Genomic DNA, 18,009 nt, shown 5'->3' with positions numbered 1-18,009 from the left:
ATATTTTCATTATTTTAATGCCAAATAATTACTAACCTAAACCTAGTAGTTGCCTATAAATAAAAAAGTGATGGCTCAGTCAAAATAACAAGTTTTCTTAAGATTGCCTTTTTAGAAAAACTGAGCCTTCCACTTTCTCTCACTATAGCCGACCGTACCTCTCTCTCTTTTCTTTTTCACAATTTCGAACCCTCTAGTGATAGAGTAGCGCCCACACACAGCAAGTGGTACCTCAATCATAGATTGGAAGACTGTGAAGGATCACATTCAAAGAGAAGGACATTCGGGCTCAGATCTTGATAATACTCTGCGACAGAAAGGATACAAGGGTTAGAGATCTGAGTGGAAAGAGACATTATTAAATTGCATTATTAAATGCATCTTAAATAACTCGTTTCAATTAATAATTGTTGATAGAAATATTTAAACTCGCTACCACATAAGTATATGCGAGATAAGAATAATAACTATTAATAGATGTAGTTGATGAGATAATATGTCAATCTCGAGATAAATAGAGTATATACTAGAAGTATACAAGACGAGATATCAAGGAGCTTGTAGCTTATTGACCCACATAATTGGGAGTAAGAGCGTGCAACTTATTGACCCACATATTTGTACATGGAGAAAAACTACATTCATCCATCTCGCATTCTACGCGACGGAGAAGCCACCTCGCTAGTATCACTATAAAACGAAGAGCACTGCGAGGAGAAGCATATTCGTACTTAGCATTTTTTTCTGTAAAGACGGTGAAGAAGGACAACTCACATTTCACGAGAAACAACCTTCATAGCCAACATAATCGTTTAAGGATAAAGACAAAAGATTGGTTTTGTAGTTATTAACCATTATCCCATGTGCATAAAAATGAAACATGGGAAATGTCCACGTTTCATGAGTAGTTGTAAATGATTAGATCCTAATGAAGATAACTGTCATCCTATACACCTAAAAATAAGGACAAAATCCAAGGAAAAAGGGATGACAAACTTGAGAAATTGAGAGAATTGTAATTTGTATCCAGATCATCATCCGTATTAAGAAGGACTCGTGGAGTATGTAGATTTTAACTGCAAAATCATGTAAAATATTTGGTGTTCATTTATTATTATCATCAATTCTATAGTATATTTATTACGTAAAAGGTTTATATATTTAGTTAACGAAAATCTGCATATTAAAACAATAGTTAAATAAAAAAATAAAATCTTTTATTTTCATATTTTTTCTTTTTTTCTTTTTCTTTTTCTTTTTTTTTTCTTCTTCTTCTGCCTGCGAGACCCAACCCCCAACCGCTAACCCTAATTCCATTTCTTCTTCCTCTCTCTCTCTCTCTCTCTCTCTCTCTCTCTCTCTTTCTCTCTCTCACTTCTCTATTGCGCGGTGGTGCTGTCCTAACAAACATGAAGCTCGTGGTGAGATTCGGTGCCGTCGAAAACTCCCCAAATTGAAAAACTTAAACCCTCTATCACTCTCATTATTTTCTCTCTACGACAAACGGAGAGCACAAGGCGAAGCCCTCACCATCATCGACCAAAGCCTAGCTAAAGCTCCAACCTCCGTTGACCTGCAAGGAAAGAAAGATGGATCCCAACAAAGGAGAAGATGTGTCTAAAAGGTAAAACCCAAGACCTCCATTGACCTCTGTCTGTCCTTTTTGTCGATGAGAAAGAGAGAGGTGAAAAAACAAATGGGGGATCGGTCATCAGGAAGAGAGATAGGACGATGACACGAGAGGGAGTCATTGGGGGTTTGGGTTTCTCGGGGTTGAGGATAAAATTGGTGTGGCCTGTTTGGGCTAAGGATTAGTGGTGGTAGTAGAGGAAGGCTACCTCACAAAGAAAAGAGCTAGGGTTTTAGTGGGTGTGGTCTATGGAAAGTGAAAGGGTTTCAGGGAGATAAAGAGAAAAAGAATGAAAAGAAAAAAATATATAGTTATTTATAATTTATTTATTTTTATAAGTTTTAAATTATTTTTTATAATATTTTAATAATTAATATTATGCAGACTATTAAAAATTTGTTACGTGTATACTACTATAGACGTGGGCAGTACGTTGTAGTACTTCACTGGAGTTTTTAGATGTAAGTGTAAAGAACAAAAAAGAATAAGATGTGAATAGATTTTGCCGTCAAAAAAATCAATTTATATGATTAAGTGTTAAAAAATATAAAATGGCTCTAATTAGTATGGAGTTGTCTCATCAAATTTCAACCAGTGCATCAATTCAACGAAAATGAAGTGAGGCCTAAAATGAGAATATTAGTGGACCCAACGCGGTATTAAAATTTGCAAATATCTTTCCACACATATAGAAGCTATAGCACTAGTTGTGTATCGATCAACTCATTATATAAACAAACCAAACCAGCCCAATTCTTTCACGGCCTCCACAAATACACATTTATTTGATTAGATTAGATTCAATAAACTTGAGTTATGGTTGGAGTTGAAGAGAAAAATACCTAGCTTAATCAAATAAATCTCCTCGAAATTAAATAAAATAATTCATGGCTAGTAAAAATAATAGCAACATTTTGTCAATGGGTTCCTTATTATTCTTCTTCTACATCATCTTTAATCTCTTCCACTACTCCTCCTCGGAAGCTCATACTACGGCTCCAGCCATGTATGTGTTTGGTGACTCCTTAGTCGATGTGGGTAACAACAATCACTTAGCCTTGTCTCTTGCTAAGGCTAACTTTCCTCATAACGGCGTTGATTTTCCAGGCAAAAAAGCTACCGGAAGATTCTGTAATGGCCGGAATGCTGCAGATTTTCTAGGTACATATATAAATATATATATATTCATATATATATATTCTATGCTCTGTTATTTATAATATACAAATTTTAATATTCTATATATGTATAACATATAACTAAATATAGAGAGCGATTGTAATGCATATATATACACGTTAGTAGGATTGATAAACTTCTCTTCCTATATCATGAGTTTGTTGTGTATATATGTCGTTAGTTTCTTATCCATTATCATTATTTTTATTAACTCCATTAACTATAAATACATTAAAACACAGACTACAAATGTTATTGTTAAATGAATAAAAGTCTGTATGCCCTGCTATTTGTATATAAATTTTATCAAGAAACAAGATAAATATTTATATATCTTGATTAATAAACTAATTAATTAATTCCCGTTATATATTTAAAATAATAAACGTACGGTGCATTTTCCCCTAGCTTTCTTTTGCAAGGATAACAGATGTTCCTATGACCACACATTTTCGACCTTGCAGTATTTCTTTCTATTCTATGCCAATAAATATGTTAATATATATATATATATATAAATATTCCAATATCTGTGTACATTTAGCTTTATGTTTATATTGATTAATATATACTAGCAAAAAATAATGGTGGAGGACTAGATTAATTTGAAGTGACAATTTAATTGAACAAAAGAAGGTTGAGGACTCTGTATTCAGTGGGTCACAAGATCACAAAAGGTTGAAAAGGCATATGGGTACTACCTACTAGTACTTCTACCTATTTCGGTTGCCTTATGGCCGAGGAAGATTGGGTCATGTGATCTTTTTAAAATTTATTTTTTTATGTATTTTTTAATATATTTATATTTTTGTTCTGATAAATTTTATTTTTATTTTAATTTTACCATTACATATTATAATTTTGGCTATATAAATTTATATATTTTTTTATTTTTATCTTTGCATATTTTTATATTTATTCTCATATATATCTATCTTAGTATAAAATTTATATTTTTTTATAATAAAAATAATATTTTTTTTTTATAAGTGTCCTTTTATAGAAAAAAAATTCCCTCCTAATATTTGGGCTTGCTCCGCGAAATTTAGATTGTATTTGTCTACGCACATGAATGAGCGGTGAGCCTCTCATTCAGTGAAGGCACTCTTTTTTATTTTATTATATTTTATTTTTTCCTTTTTTTCTTTCTTTGAATTCCATGATTGAAGTACCGCTAGTTAAAAACTTAAAAGTAATGTGATAAAATTAACATTAAAAGTTTGCCACCCAAGAGCTGAGACCACGTCCACGTGTATACAAAAATATGCATGCCATTCCCATTTTGAGTGAACTGAATTATAGAAATTAATGTTTTTATTGTCTTTAATTTTATTATAGATATTTATTTATATAGTAGAAAATATTTGAAATTATTGTTCTTGAGCAGCTGAGAAAGTGGGATTGCCAACTTCGCCACCATATCTGTCTCTGAAATCCAAAAAGAACACGACTTTGTTGATAAACGGAACTAGTTTTGCCTCCGGTGGAGCAGGAATTTTTAATGGCACAGACGAAGTTTATGTAAGTGAATTACAATAATCCTATCTCTCATTTGTCACCTGTTATTATGGAGAAAAGTAACAAAAGGAATGCGGTGAGCGTGGATCGAACACGCGACCTTCAGATCTTCAGTCTGACGCTCTCCCAACTGAGCTATCCCCGCTGATGAAACAAACCTACTAATAACTTTTACTTGAATTTGAATTTTGTAGCGGCAATCAATACCTTTAACGAAGCAAGTCCAGTACTATTCGATTGTACATGACAAACTGGTGCAGCAACTAGGACCCACAAGCGCTGAGCAACATCTCTCAAAATCTTTATTCAGTATTGTCATTGGAAGTAACGACCTCTTTGGATACTTTGGCTCCTCCAAGCTTCGTAATCGAACCACCCCACAAGAGTATGTGGAAGAAATGATTGTTACAATTAAAGAACAACTCAAGGTACGTCCACCTACTAGTGATCCTAATGCTCAAAGAAATTTCTCATACTTTTATAACCTTGTTTATTTTTTGTCTCTTTTACTTCACAGAAATTACACAGTTATGGTGCTCGGAAATTTGTGGTGATTGGTGTAGGGCCAATTGGGTGCTGCCCGGCACAAAGGAGGAAAAGCTCTTCTGGAGACTGCTTCCAAGAAATGAATGATTGGGCTATCAAGTATAACGATGGTCTAAAGTCAACGTTGGGAGAGCTGAAATCAGTGTTGAACAACATCAGCTACTCCTACTTTGAGACTTATGATGTCTTAAACAACCTTGTTCAACAACCAGCATCCTATGGTACTTTATATTACATCCTTGTTTCCCTTTCTCAAACTTTGCTTTTATGCAAGTTTATTGGATCTTAATACACTTTTATGTTGGCTTCTTTTTGCAAAATCCTATTCTTCAATTAGAAAACTGGGCCCATTTTCTATTTTTGGAAGTACATGGTGAAGTAGGCTCTCTATTTTAGGCATCCCTGTCACGGGTTGCCATCTTTTATCACTAATAATAATGTGATGTGTGTATGTGACTGACACAGACAAAAATTTCATCTTATTTCAGGATTTACAGAAGTTAAATCTGCTTGCTGTGGTCTTGGGAAATTCAGGTCCGAAGCACCTTGCCTGCCAATATCAAAATATTGCTCCAACAGAAGAGATCATGTCTTTTGGGATCTATACCATCCAACAGAAGCGACACATAGCATCTTATCAGATTATATCTTTGATGGTCCGCCAAAATATATATTTCCACTGAGCGTCAAGCAGTTAGTTGCTCTTTAGACTCGTAACACCAGACCAATACAGGAAAGCACCATAATATAGTGTTACCTCGGTTAGCTAGCTAATATTATTTATTGATATAAAACAAGGAAGATTAGGATTTACAGCTACAATTCATCTTATCTCTGTGTTTTTTATATCGAAACACAACCAAGCTTAATTTCACACTCACTCAAGAGGAAGCCAGCTTTTTGTAGCCTAGCTAGTATAAAAATAGGTAAACAGAAAAGCATTTGTAGCCATATTTAACGTCAAATGAAATCATGGGTCTACATGATTTTTCTCTAAATAAAAGGATTTTCATTTTAAGTGTTGTTTGTAAGCATTAAGGGCATCTCCAATGAAGAAATTTAAATTTGGTGTTAAATTAACACCAAAAAACTACTATTTCAACATTAAATTTTTTTTCAATTCCAACCACAACACTAAAAAATTACAGCAAATATTATATTTTTTACTATTCTATTATTTTATTAATATAATAAGAATATTTTAATATTAAATATTTGTTAAATCCAATAAATTATATTAGTAAATATAAAATTTTTTTAATTTACAATAAATATTACATTATTTTTTTTTTACTCTTAAAAAATAGTATTTAATTTACTCTAAAAATTAAAACACCTTAAAAATATTAATTAAATTTTATCTTTAAAGTGTTCAATTAATACATTTTAAAACTCAATTAATTAATAAATAATTTATTGAATAATAATAATTTATTATAGCCAAATATTTATATTAGTAAAAATATTAATATTACTTCATTTGCAATAAATTTTCCATTTCATTTTTACTCTTACAAAATAAACTACATTTAATTAACTCCATAAAATAACACACATTAAAGATATTAACGAAATTATACTAATTTTAAGAATTAGTATATTCGTCACATAGGTGCTCAATTAATGCATTTCGAAGTTCAATGTGAGCTTCTTTATCTTTAATTTTTCTATGTCGAGCGAGAGATTCTTGGAATCGAACATTGTCATCACCCACCAGCTCAACTTCTGGACTAGACACTTGAACTCGTTCTTCAATAGCTGCATTAACATCACGTTCATCCTCTACTATCATATTATACATGATAATACATGAAGTCATTATGTCATGTAATATTTTTTTATTCCATAAGCGTGCTGATCCTGCCACAATTGCAAATCTTGATTGCAATACTCCAAAAGCACGTTCGACATCTTTTCTACATCCTTCTTGTTTCATTGCAAATATTTTTTTTTGGACCACGTGGCTCATGAATACTTTGAACCAGAGTAGACCATTTTGGATATATATCATCAGCTAGATAGTAGCCCATATTGTACGATTTTCCTTTAATGACATAATTAGCAGGTAGAGCTATACCTTCAGTGAGATTAGCAAAAAGATGGGATGCCTCCAACACATTAATATCATTATTAGATCCCGGTAGACCAAAATATGCATGCCATATCCAAAGATCATAGTCAACTACAGCTTCAAGAATAATAGTTGGTGATCCACTACGACCCGCATATTGTCCTCCCCAAGCTGTTGGGCAATTTTTCCACTTCCAGTGCATACAATCTAAACTACCCAACATTCATGGAAAACCACGTCGTTCACCAATGTGGAGTAGCCTTGCAACGTCATCAGTGTTAGGTGATCGAAGATAGCGACTAGGGCTGTTCATCCGATCCAATCCGCACTTTTTTGGACAAACAACATCCAATCCGCACTAAGTGCGGATTTTGTTTTTTGGATCCAATCCAATCCGCACAATAGCTCAAATCCAATCCAATCCAATCCAATCTGCAAAAGTGCGGATTGGATCGGTTACTTTGGATTTCTTACTTTTTAATATTAAATTATTTAATATTTATGAAAAAAAATATTTTTTTTTCATATAACTAGCAACAAAATAAAACAAATTATAGTTATTTTATGTCTCCAACAACACATTAAATAAATAAAATAACAAATAACAAATTCAAAGGAAGAAAAAAAGATGTATATATATAAAAAAATATTTAATTTTATTTTAAATTGTATGTAGAAAATAATATATAAGAATAGAATATACATTTTATCTATTAAATTTTGCAATATAATTGTATTATATGTATTAGACTTTTAAATTACTATTTTCTTTATATTAAAATGTTATTTGTATATATAATTTTTTAATTTTATTATAAATATGTGTGGATTGGATTTGATCAGTTACTTTAACATGTCAATCAACATCCAATCCGCACAAGTGCGGATATCCACACTTTGCGGATTAGATTGGATCGTGCGGATTGGATTGAATCGGCTATTTTATGAACACCCCTAATAGCGACTTCCAAACACCTCCACAACAGCACGACAAAATCGTTTCAAACTTTCTAAAACTGTATATTCACCTATTTTAATGTACTCATCAGTAGCATCTGCTAGTACACCATATGCCAACATTCGAAATACAGCTGTTACCTTTTGTAAACCCGATAATTCGAGTTTACCAATACCATTTCTTCGTTGGACAAAGTAGTCGCCATGCATTGTTATTGCATTGAAAATACGAAGGAATAAAGAACGACCCATCCGAAATCGTCACCGAAACATCGACTCTACAAATCGAGGATTCTCTGCAAAATAGTCACTGAAGAGATTGCAATCAGCATTTTCCCAATGACGGTTGATAACTATATGACCAGGAATTGAGCCTCGATGTGATCCTTGGTTATTTTGATTTTCAGTGATGAAAAAATTATTATTAGCGGTAACTTGACATACCACTTGCTTTTCTAGTTCATCGTAATAATCATTATCTGAAGATGATGAAGAAGATGATAAATAAGATGAACTACCAATATTAGAGTTCATTTTTTTTATGAAAACTAATTTGTATTATATTTTTTTTCAAATATGAGGTCCATAATTTATAGTGTGTACAATCTTATCTTCATTTTTTAAATCTTAAAGATAAGAAATCTAGCAATTTTATATGGGTCACTAGATTAATTTGATCACCATCTCAACCATTGGATGGTATAGTCAAATCAAATCCAAAAATTTAAGATAAGATACCTGACGAATAAATTTGGGCCACTAAATTTATTTGATCACTATCTCAACTATTGGATGGTATAGTCAAATCAAATCCAAAATTTTACTCTTCCCAAAAATTTAAATAAAGATAATTGACGAATAAATTTGGGTCACTGGATTTATTTGATCATCATCTCAACCATTAAATGGTATAGTCAAATCATATCCAAAATTTTACTCTTCCCAAAATTTAAAGTAAAGATAATTGACGAATAAATTTGGGCCACTGGATTTATTTGATCATCATCTCAACCATTGAATGGTATAGTCAAATCAAATCTAAAATTTTACTCTTCTCAAAAATTTAAATAAAGATAATTGACGAATAAATTTGGGCCACTGGATTTATTTGATCATCATCTCAACCATTGGATGGTATAGTCAAATATTCCCAAAATTTAAAGTAATGATAATTGACCAATAAATTTGGGCCACTGGATTTATTTGATCATCATCTCAACCATTGGATGATATAGTCAAATCAAATCCAAAATTTTACTCCTCTCAAAAATTTAAATAAAGATAATTGACCAATAAATTTGGCCCACTGGATTTATTTGATCATCATCTCAACCATTGGATGGTATAGTCAAATCAAATCCAAAATTTTACTCTTCTCAAAAATTTAAATAAAGATGATTGACGAATAAATTTGGGCCACTGGATTTATTTGATCACCATCTCAACCATTGGATGATATAGTCAAATCAAATCCAAAATTTTACTCTTCCCAAAATTTTAAGTAAAGATAATTGACGAATAAATTTGGGTCACTGGATTTATCTGATCATCATCTCAACCATTGGATGGTATAGTCAAATCAAATCCAAAATTTTACTCTTTCCAAAATTTAAAATAAAGATAATTCACCAATAAATTTTGGCTACTGGATTTATTTGATCATCATCTCAACCATTGGATGGTATAGTCAAATCAAATCCAAAATTTTACTCTTCTCAAAAATTTAAATAAAGATTATTGACCAATAAATTTGGGCCACTGGATTTATTTGATCATCATCTCAACCATTGGATGGTATAGTCAAATCATATCCAAAATTTTACTCTTCCCCAAATTTGAAGTAAAGATCTTGACAAATGAATTTGGACCACTGGATTTATTTGATCATCATCTCAATCATTGGATTATATAGTCAAATCATATCCAAAATTTTACTCTTCCCAAAATTTAAAGTAAAGATACTTGACAAATGAATTTGGGCCACTTGATTTATTTGATCATCATCTCAACCATTGGATGGTATAGTCAAATCATATCCAAAATTTTACACTTTCAAAAATTTGAAGATAAGAAATATAATATTATCAAGCCATTTTACACCCCTATATAAGAGCATATTACTCTTTGAATGAATACACATCTTCATTATATTTCTCTCCCTTCTTCTAATTTATCTTCCAAAATGTCTTCAATTAGAACTTTGTCATACTCACTTGAAGAAGATATACATTTATGTCGTGTATATCTTGACATTTCTCAAAATCCAATTATAGGAATAAACCAATCCTAAGATCAGTTTTGGGTAAGAGTGGAAGCTGAGTACCACTTACCCGAGATGTTTACGACTCAACGTAGACCTAGAAGATCTTTGCAAAGCCAAATGACAACAATTCTTGCTGCAGTTTCAAAATTCAGAGGATGCATTAATCAAATTGAAAACAAAAATTCGAGTGGTGCTTCAGAGCAAGATATTGTGAGTGTTTATTATTTTAGTTAATTTATAATTGCTTGCCTTCAAATTATATTCATATCATTAAAATATTTTAATTTTTATAGATAAATCAAGAAAAAATATTCAAATATGATCATGTGTGGCCCATACTTAAAGATTGTGAGAAATTTACAAATAACAATGCCAATGGAGCAACTAGATTTCAACAACAAGGTGGAAACTTTACTGTATCCCAATCAGGCTCTCTCGATTTTGAGTCATCAACATCGGCATCCCCTGGTATGAATTCATTTGATCTCAATATGACTGATGAACAAATCGATGTTAACTTAACAGAAAGACCTATTGGTGTGAAGAAAGCAAAAGAAAAAGTCAAAAGTGAAGAACAATATAAAAAACTAATGGAACAGAGTGAACGACTTGTTGAAGCATTAATAAAGAGTAACTGTGACAGAAATGAAATTCAAAGAGAAAAAAAATAGGATTCAAAAGCAAAAAAATGATGTGGCTACAATGAAAGAGGAAAATAAAATTATATTTATGGATTCAAACTCTATATCCGATTTAGAGAGTCGTAAGTATATTCAAAGTAAAAAAAAAAAGAATACTAAAAAAAAGAGCACAAACATCGCAACATGAAGAACAAGGAGAAGGATCTGAATATCAGGGTTCTCAATACCGAGCATCTCAACATCAAGGAACTGAAGATGCAGGATCTTTAGGTGAAGGATCTGAAAATTCATCAAAAGATTATAGTCAATATTATAATTATCTTGGCGGAACTGGAAATGACTTTTCGCATTTTTAGATTTAGTTAATTTTTTTTCTAAGTTCTATGTTGCTTTGTTTTGGTGTTGTCTTAGTATGTTTCATTATTATGTTAGTTTTTTTAACTTTGTTTAAACTCTTTGTTTGTTTCGTTTCCTTAAGTGTATTTGAATTTAATTTTATATGTTTGCTTAAGTGTGTAATGTTTTAATTTTTTTTTATGTGGTACTTTTAATTAATGGATGTAGTATATAGTTTTCTTATTTTGATATAAGTGTTACAAATAATTTTTTTTGGATGAATTTAACTATTTCATTAGCGTGTATATTTTTTTAGGGGTGCTAATCAATTAATTTTAATATGCGGTTCAAACCGCATCGCACCGCACATTATAAAAATACTCATTTTTTTATTTAGTTAGGTCCAATATGTGAATGTCCAACTCAAAGCCCACTAATTATTGTATTATTGAAATTTAATTTTTTTTATATTTATTTTCAAGCCTTATGGTATTTTTGACAAGTGTTGCTCAAGCTTTGTTGTATTTGTGATAGTTTAATTATTGGTGATAGTCCAAACTGCAAAAATTGCACCGCATCGCACCATTATTTGCGGTGCAATTTTCACAGTTTTTTAGTTTCGCAGTGCGGGTGTGGTTTGGGAAATTAAAAAAAATACATGTGTGGATTGGTTTAAAAAAAATGGTCAAAGACCGCAATACCCGCCCCGCGAACACCCCTAAGTTATTTTTTTAGCACACTTAAAAATATAAAAATACAAACTAATACATTTATAAAAGTTTTAATTAATATTTATTTATAATTATTTAGTTTTTTTAAATATTATATAATTATTAAAAAGGGTAAATGGCGGCAAAACCCCCAATACTTTTGTTTTGGTTTCATTAAACCCCCAAAACCCAAATTTCTGGGGGTAAACCCCCAAAACTAGGAAACTGTTAGCAATTTAACACTTCCGTCCAAATTTAGCAGTTAACTGCCAGGTTGGATTGTCCACGTGGACACAATAAACACGTGGCACAATTTTATTGGTCCACGTAAAAAAATATTTAAAAAAAAATAAAATAAAATAAAATAATTAATTTAAAATTTAAAATTTAAAAAAAAATTATAAATAAAAAATAATTTTTTTTCTTCTTTTTTTTTTCTTTCTTTTTCTTTTTCCTTCTTTTTTGTCTTTCTCACACACATATACCCTCTTCTCTTTCTCTCTCTCGCAGGTACAGAACCCACCACCATCTTCAATCCATTGTGGCTGCAGCAAGCGTCCTAGACCAGCAGGCAGCCCAAGACCACCAGCAGGCAGCCCAACCTCCTCCGACGTCGTCCTCCTCCGGCGTCGCCCTCCTCCGCCGACTTCGAAGCCATTAAAGCCACCACCCACCATCTCCTCCATCTCAGATCCGCCATTAAAGCCGGCGAACAAAGATGTAGCTTCGACGTGGTTGTGGAGGAGGACGTCGGGGACAACCAAGCTAGCTCGAATCGATCTCCTCTCTCTCTCTTTCCCGATCTCTTCTCTTTCTCTTTATATTTAGGGTTTTCAAATATTAATTTTGGGGTTAAGATTTCGTATATATATGTGTATTTGTTTATTTGTTGGATTTTAATTTGTTTGAATTGATTTGAACTTGGTTTTGTTGTTGTTTTTCTTTTCTTTTTTTTTTTTTTGTGATTTGGATGGTTGTGGTGGTAGCAGATGACTGAAGAAGATGAAGAAAAAGAAGATGGTGGTGGTGGTGGTAAGGAAGGAATGGTGGTGTGTGTGTTGGGTTTTATGCCCTAAATAAAACTCATTTCAATATAATCAGATTTACTTATTAATATAGATCAGAAATAACATTCAATGTTGCATGGTTCACATGATTTATTTCATGATTATATGTACATAATGTATGAATTCATCTGAAACCCTTTTCACATACTTGATCCTGTTTATTGTGCTGTAAACACATTAGAAAGTAAACATGACTATGTGAATAAAGTTTCCTAGACTTATCAGACATGGGGTTTTACTGATATGATAATCTACAACAGAGTTTACTTGCATTTGGAGAAATGCTATGTTCTTTCCAGAGCATTGGCTAAAGTAAAGCTCAGGTTGGATGCATGGAGTATGCATCGGAAGGGACCGATATTGAACTTTGACTTAGATTTATTAAACTTACCGTAATATCTATTCAAGTCAATATCGCCTAGTTGATCCTAGATCAAATGATCTTAATCCTGTTATGATTAGGCTCGATCTCAAGAGGCTATTCGTGTTCTTTGATTTGTTAGTTAAGCCTACTTTTAGGTCAGGGTGATACGTACATTTTGGGAACACGGTAGTGCAATTGAGTGGGAGCGCTATCATAAACATGGAATCTATAGCTTCTATCTGGCGAATAGTAAGCAAAGGATGATCTCCTTCGAGCTTGACCAAACGAACATAAATGGTGGAGTACTCATTTCACATAAGCTGAAATATCATTTATACGGGGTCAAGTGTTTTAAGGATAAAATACATAGTAGGGTGTTACGGTAATCTAATCCCTTTACAGTGTAGATCATTCATATAGAGGATCATTGATCACATTAGGATTATAACAATGGATAACTAATGATGCGTCTATATGGTGGAACATATAGAGCATTCTATATACTGAGAGTGCAATTCTAAGTTTTATGCGTGGATTCAACGAAGAATTAATAAGTTAGTGAATTTTAGTGCTAAATTCTTGATCTACTTATTGGAAGCTCGGTTATATAGATTGTTGTCGAGTGAATTTTGCAACACCAAATTATATAGTATTATTAATAATCAAGAAGAAATTTATATGGAAAGACAAGTGCGAGTATTCGACCTAGAATGGCGAGTACTCGACTGGGAATGAGAAACAATCAACGAAGGCTGGAAAATAACAATTAGACAGAGAATTATAGTGGTTCAGTCAGATTATGATCTGCTTAGTCCACTGTAGCAAGAGATTCGTAGGTGCCATTTCATGGTGGATCACCCCTTTATATAAAAAGCAGGTGCCCAATCGGTTACACAAGGATCACATTCATTGTTAATCCATTATTTACATATTGGATTGCAATAATTAAACCCAAACAACGTTAACATTAATAAATGAACGAAAGTTACTAAGTCCATCAACGTATGCGTCTTCCGCATCTGCGAGTTGACTGTTCATGTTCCGTTGTTGAGCTCGCAGGGTCATCAGTACGTTTGGAACGTCTGCGCCCTTAGGTAATCGCCTCTTGTAGACATCGCATGTCGAGCTGATAGAACCTAGACATGCGAGTCTATATCGGTTTATCAAGGCTATTGGGTCGTTGGGACCAATTCACATCATAGAGAGTTGATCTCTATGCTTTCGCAGAAGTATAGAGAGGATACTCGCATATGTCCTGGCACATGAGAGTTGGATCCATCCTGCATAATGCGAGTTAAAGTTATGCGATCTGACTTAGGTCGTACTCGCAATATCTCGCTGGTTTTATCCTGGGCGAGATCTAAACTTTGAGAAGTCTCTCATGGACATTTCAGCTTTCAATGGAAATCTGAATATACGTGTCCTTTAAATAGGAGTCTGGTCTCGAGTTTCTAGGTGAGAGAAATCTCACTATAACACATGCCCCTAGTTTCGCGATGTGACAAGTGCGGTCACAGAGGGAAACTATTGCTCGAGAGACAGGTGAAGGGTTGTCACGAGGAGGTGACCTTTTGGTTGTCCCATCGAGGGTTTTGAAAAATGACGGCTGTAATTATTACTTTTTATTGCATTTATGGTGCCACGTCACAAAAACTCCTCGGTTTTTGCGTAGGCGTGGCCATCGTTGGCCGTTGGATTGGGCGACCTTAGGCCTTCTGGCTGCCACGTGTCGTGATCCCAATTAATGAGGGATATGGGTATTTAAACCCTTTGATACGAATCAAATCCTCCATTTTTCCCTCTTGTTTCTTAACTTCCTTCTTCCCTCCCTTACAGAGACTTCAAAACCATTTTCATCTTTTGCCCAGATTTCTACCGTTCTTTTCTAAAATATCCTCAATCTCAGAAGTGATCGAGAACAATCGCAGGAACAACTTGCCAAAACTAAAGGTTAGTTTCGAGTTCTATTGTATTTTTTGTTTTCTGTGTTTGAGAAAGAATGTTTTTCTGGGTTTTGGTATTTTGAGGTTCTTTAGGAATGTATGTTTGTATGGGATATGTATGAGGTTACGTTTTTTGGGTAAAAAACTGGGTAGTCTTATGAAAAATGACCTGTAAATTGGAATAACCGCATACTGTGTAAGAAATATTTAAATAGGCACTGTTTTATACTTTGAATACTCGCGGGTATTCGGATGAACAGTTTGAATACTCACACACTGACAGAACTTATTTACTTCTGATTATTGGCTAGATCTTTTAGGATTTTATATGCTGTGAGTTGAATTGCGAGAGTATTAATCGCTTTTCCAAATGGTGGGTGTGTCACAGTATTCTAATGGTCATATACGCGGTTATATGCCCCTTGAGATACTGTGATACACTCAACCATTTGCGACATGCGTTAATATTCAAATGAGCGTACTCCTTGGCTGATAGGTAGTCTCGGAACGGTGGGAGTAACTCAGTAATTTCAGGGTCATGCTTGAGAACGCATGTCCCTTGAGTAACTGAGTTTCTCCCAGCCGTTTGTGGAGGTATATCGCTTGGCCCAGGATGTGTGACTTATTCGCATCTCTACTCGCATATGAATGGGATGGTCAGCATTCGTTAAGGATGCTGACCATTCTATCAAGTGCGACTTTATAGTTTTAATGCAGGTGAGATCACTTATTTTTGTTTTCATACATTCATCACGTTGAAAAGATCTTCTATCTTTCAGATGAGCGACCTGTCGGATAGCCAACTGCTCGGCTCGGGAGGCCATGCATTCGATGGCGACGATGACCAGGAGGAAGACAGTTTTCTCCCAGCTTCGATTTCAGAAGAGGAGGTCGCACCAATAAAGCTAGGCCCGATGTCTTCTGCAGACATCGAAAGAATGGTGCAGGAACTCGCCAAACCTGGGACCATCGATATTCGAGACAGCGAGTCTACAGTGTCGGCTCGTGACTACCTTATTCATTCGAGGCATGCTCCGGACGTCGAGGTCGAGGAGATGGACGATGACTGGACGGCCCCAGCTCGCGAATCAGGCGAGGATGAAGAAGAGGCGGAAGGGAGTGGGACAGACTCGGTCGATGACGCCCAGCTGAACGAGCCTTTCGCGTGCGAAGACCTAATTTCGAGGGTTACCAAATCTGACTTCACTACCTTTACGAGGTTAAATCTGCTGCAACTTGCGTTTCAGCGACCTAAACCGACCCAGAGGGCGCACCTTCCTTTTACCAATCCTGCGATCATTCCCACAGAGGATGTGGTAATCTCAATACCCATTCTCCGATGTGGGTTATCAGTCCCTTTCCATCCCTTCATCGCAGCCATCCTTAAACGGTATGATGTATCACCTTTCCAACTAACTCCAAATAGTTATCGCAATGCCCTGGCCTTTTACGCGATGTATATGGAGTACGTTGATAGGGCTCCCTCGGTAGAAGAGTTCAGCTACTTCTACGATATAAAAAGCGTAGGCCTTCATAACGGTTTCTACTGCTTTAGCAAATGGGCGACTTCTGAAATCAATGGAGTAGAAGGAATGGTGTCGAATATGGGAGACTGGAAATCAAAATGGTTCTACATCTTCAAAGTCCCTGGGATTAGAACTGATTTTAATCGCAGACCTAGTACGTCGCGTGTTTTCTAACTTAGGCATTTTCTGAATTACTTTGAGATCTCATGCTATCTCGCTCTTTTTTGTTCTCGCAGATAGACCAGCTCGACCTACACTTGACGCAACTCGTAGAGAAACAGCTGAAATTCTCGGGAGCCTTCCGGTACAAGATCGCGACTGGCGATTACTGTGTACGACTGCCAAGCTGTGAGAACACCAGCTGATTCCAGAGAACGCAAGTCTTCAAAGAGAGCCAGTATACAAGGAACCATCCAAGAGACAACAAGAGCGGATAGACAAACGCCTCTACAAGCAAACCTCTCGACCAGTCTCAGGTAATTTATCTCATACTATAAACTGGTGCCTTGAAATTTATTCATACTTATCTTTTATTTATCCTCACAGAGATGACTTTTTTGAAGTCCGCGCCCGTCCTTAAAATCAAGCCAAAGAGTGGAACAGCGACGACATCGCCCGTTATTGCCCAGAAGAGGAAGAGCGATGTTGTAACTGCTCTTGCCGCAGACTCTTCCAAGAAGCTAGCTAAGACTATGCAGGACAAAGGGAAGAAAGTCATGATCGAGCCAACTATCCGAGCTCGCGATTTTCTGGCTATGCAGGAGAAGTTCGTGCGTGAGGAGTTCATGTCCAAGGCGGAGAAGATCCCTTCTGAGGAGCTTGTTCCGCTTTCTGTGGAGTTGGCTTCGCAGTCGATGACTCTGTTCTTGAAAGTTGTTGCCGCTGGTTCTAAGGAAGCTGACTCGCTGAAGAGGCATAATGCCCAGCTCCAGGAGAACATGAAGAGACTGAAACAAGAGGCGGCTAGAAAGGACAAAGAGCTTGAAGACCTTCGCAAGTCTAAGGAGCAGGCTGAGCTCGAGGCTAAGAACTCTCAGGCGAAGATCGAGGAGATGGCTCGTGACTTGGAGGTCGAGAAGGAGAATGGGAAGAAACAGTATGATCAGGCAGTTTCTGACTATATTTACACCACTCTTTCCAAAATCCCAGACTTCGACTTTTCTATCCTCAGAGCAGAAGCCGCTGAGATGGCTGAGGCTTTTCGCGCCATGTCGCCCACTCAAACTCAAGGTGGTGGAGGGGATCTTCCTGAGGAGGC

At 34.9% G+C, this 18,009-nt stretch overlaps 1 protein-coding gene, 2 non-coding genes and 1 pseudogene across 3 annotated transcripts; 2 read left to right on the top strand and 2 right to left on the bottom strand.

The window, feature by feature from the left end:
• The first annotated feature begins 2,349 nt into the window (after positions 1-2,349).
• On the top strand, positions 2,350-5,891 carry LOC115724430 (GDSL esterase/lipase At5g55050). The gene is made up of 5 exons (XM_030653715.2): positions 2,350-2,791; positions 4,197-4,330; positions 4,522-4,755; positions 4,845-5,094; positions 5,362-5,891. Exons 1-5 carry the CDS (start codon positions 2,518-2,520, stop codon positions 5,580-5,582), a joined length of 1,113 nt encoding a protein of 370 aa, XP_030509575.1. The 5' UTR covers positions 2,350-2,517; the 3' UTR covers positions 5,583-5,891.
• TRNAF-GAA (transfer RNA phenylalanine (anticodon GAA)) lies at positions 4,400-4,472 on the bottom strand. The gene has a single exon. It is a non-coding gene; the product is annotated as a tRNA-Phe (tRNA).
• A 482-nt stretch (positions 5,892-6,373) lies between the features above and the next one.
• On the bottom strand, positions 6,374-8,532 carry LOC115694821 (uncharacterized; annotated as a pseudogene).
• A 1,448-nt stretch (positions 8,533-9,980) lies between these two features.
• LOC115695709 (uncharacterized) lies at positions 9,981-11,384 on the top strand. The gene is made up of 2 exons (XR_009688622.1): positions 9,981-10,374; positions 10,458-11,384. It is a non-coding gene; the product is annotated as an uncharacterized LOC115695709 (transcript).
• Positions 11,385-18,009: the final 6,625 nt, after the last annotated feature.

Source organism: Cannabis sativa, chromosome 6 (genome assembly GCF_029168945.1).
Source record: "Cannabis sativa cultivar Pink pepper isolate KNU-18-1 chromosome 6, ASM2916894v1, whole genome shotgun sequence".
NCBI lineage: Eukaryota > Viridiplantae > Streptophyta > Magnoliopsida > Rosales > Cannabaceae > Cannabis > Cannabis sativa.
The sequence above is the reverse complement of the archived record's forward strand: the minus strand, read 5'-3'. Positions and strand labels throughout refer to the sequence as shown.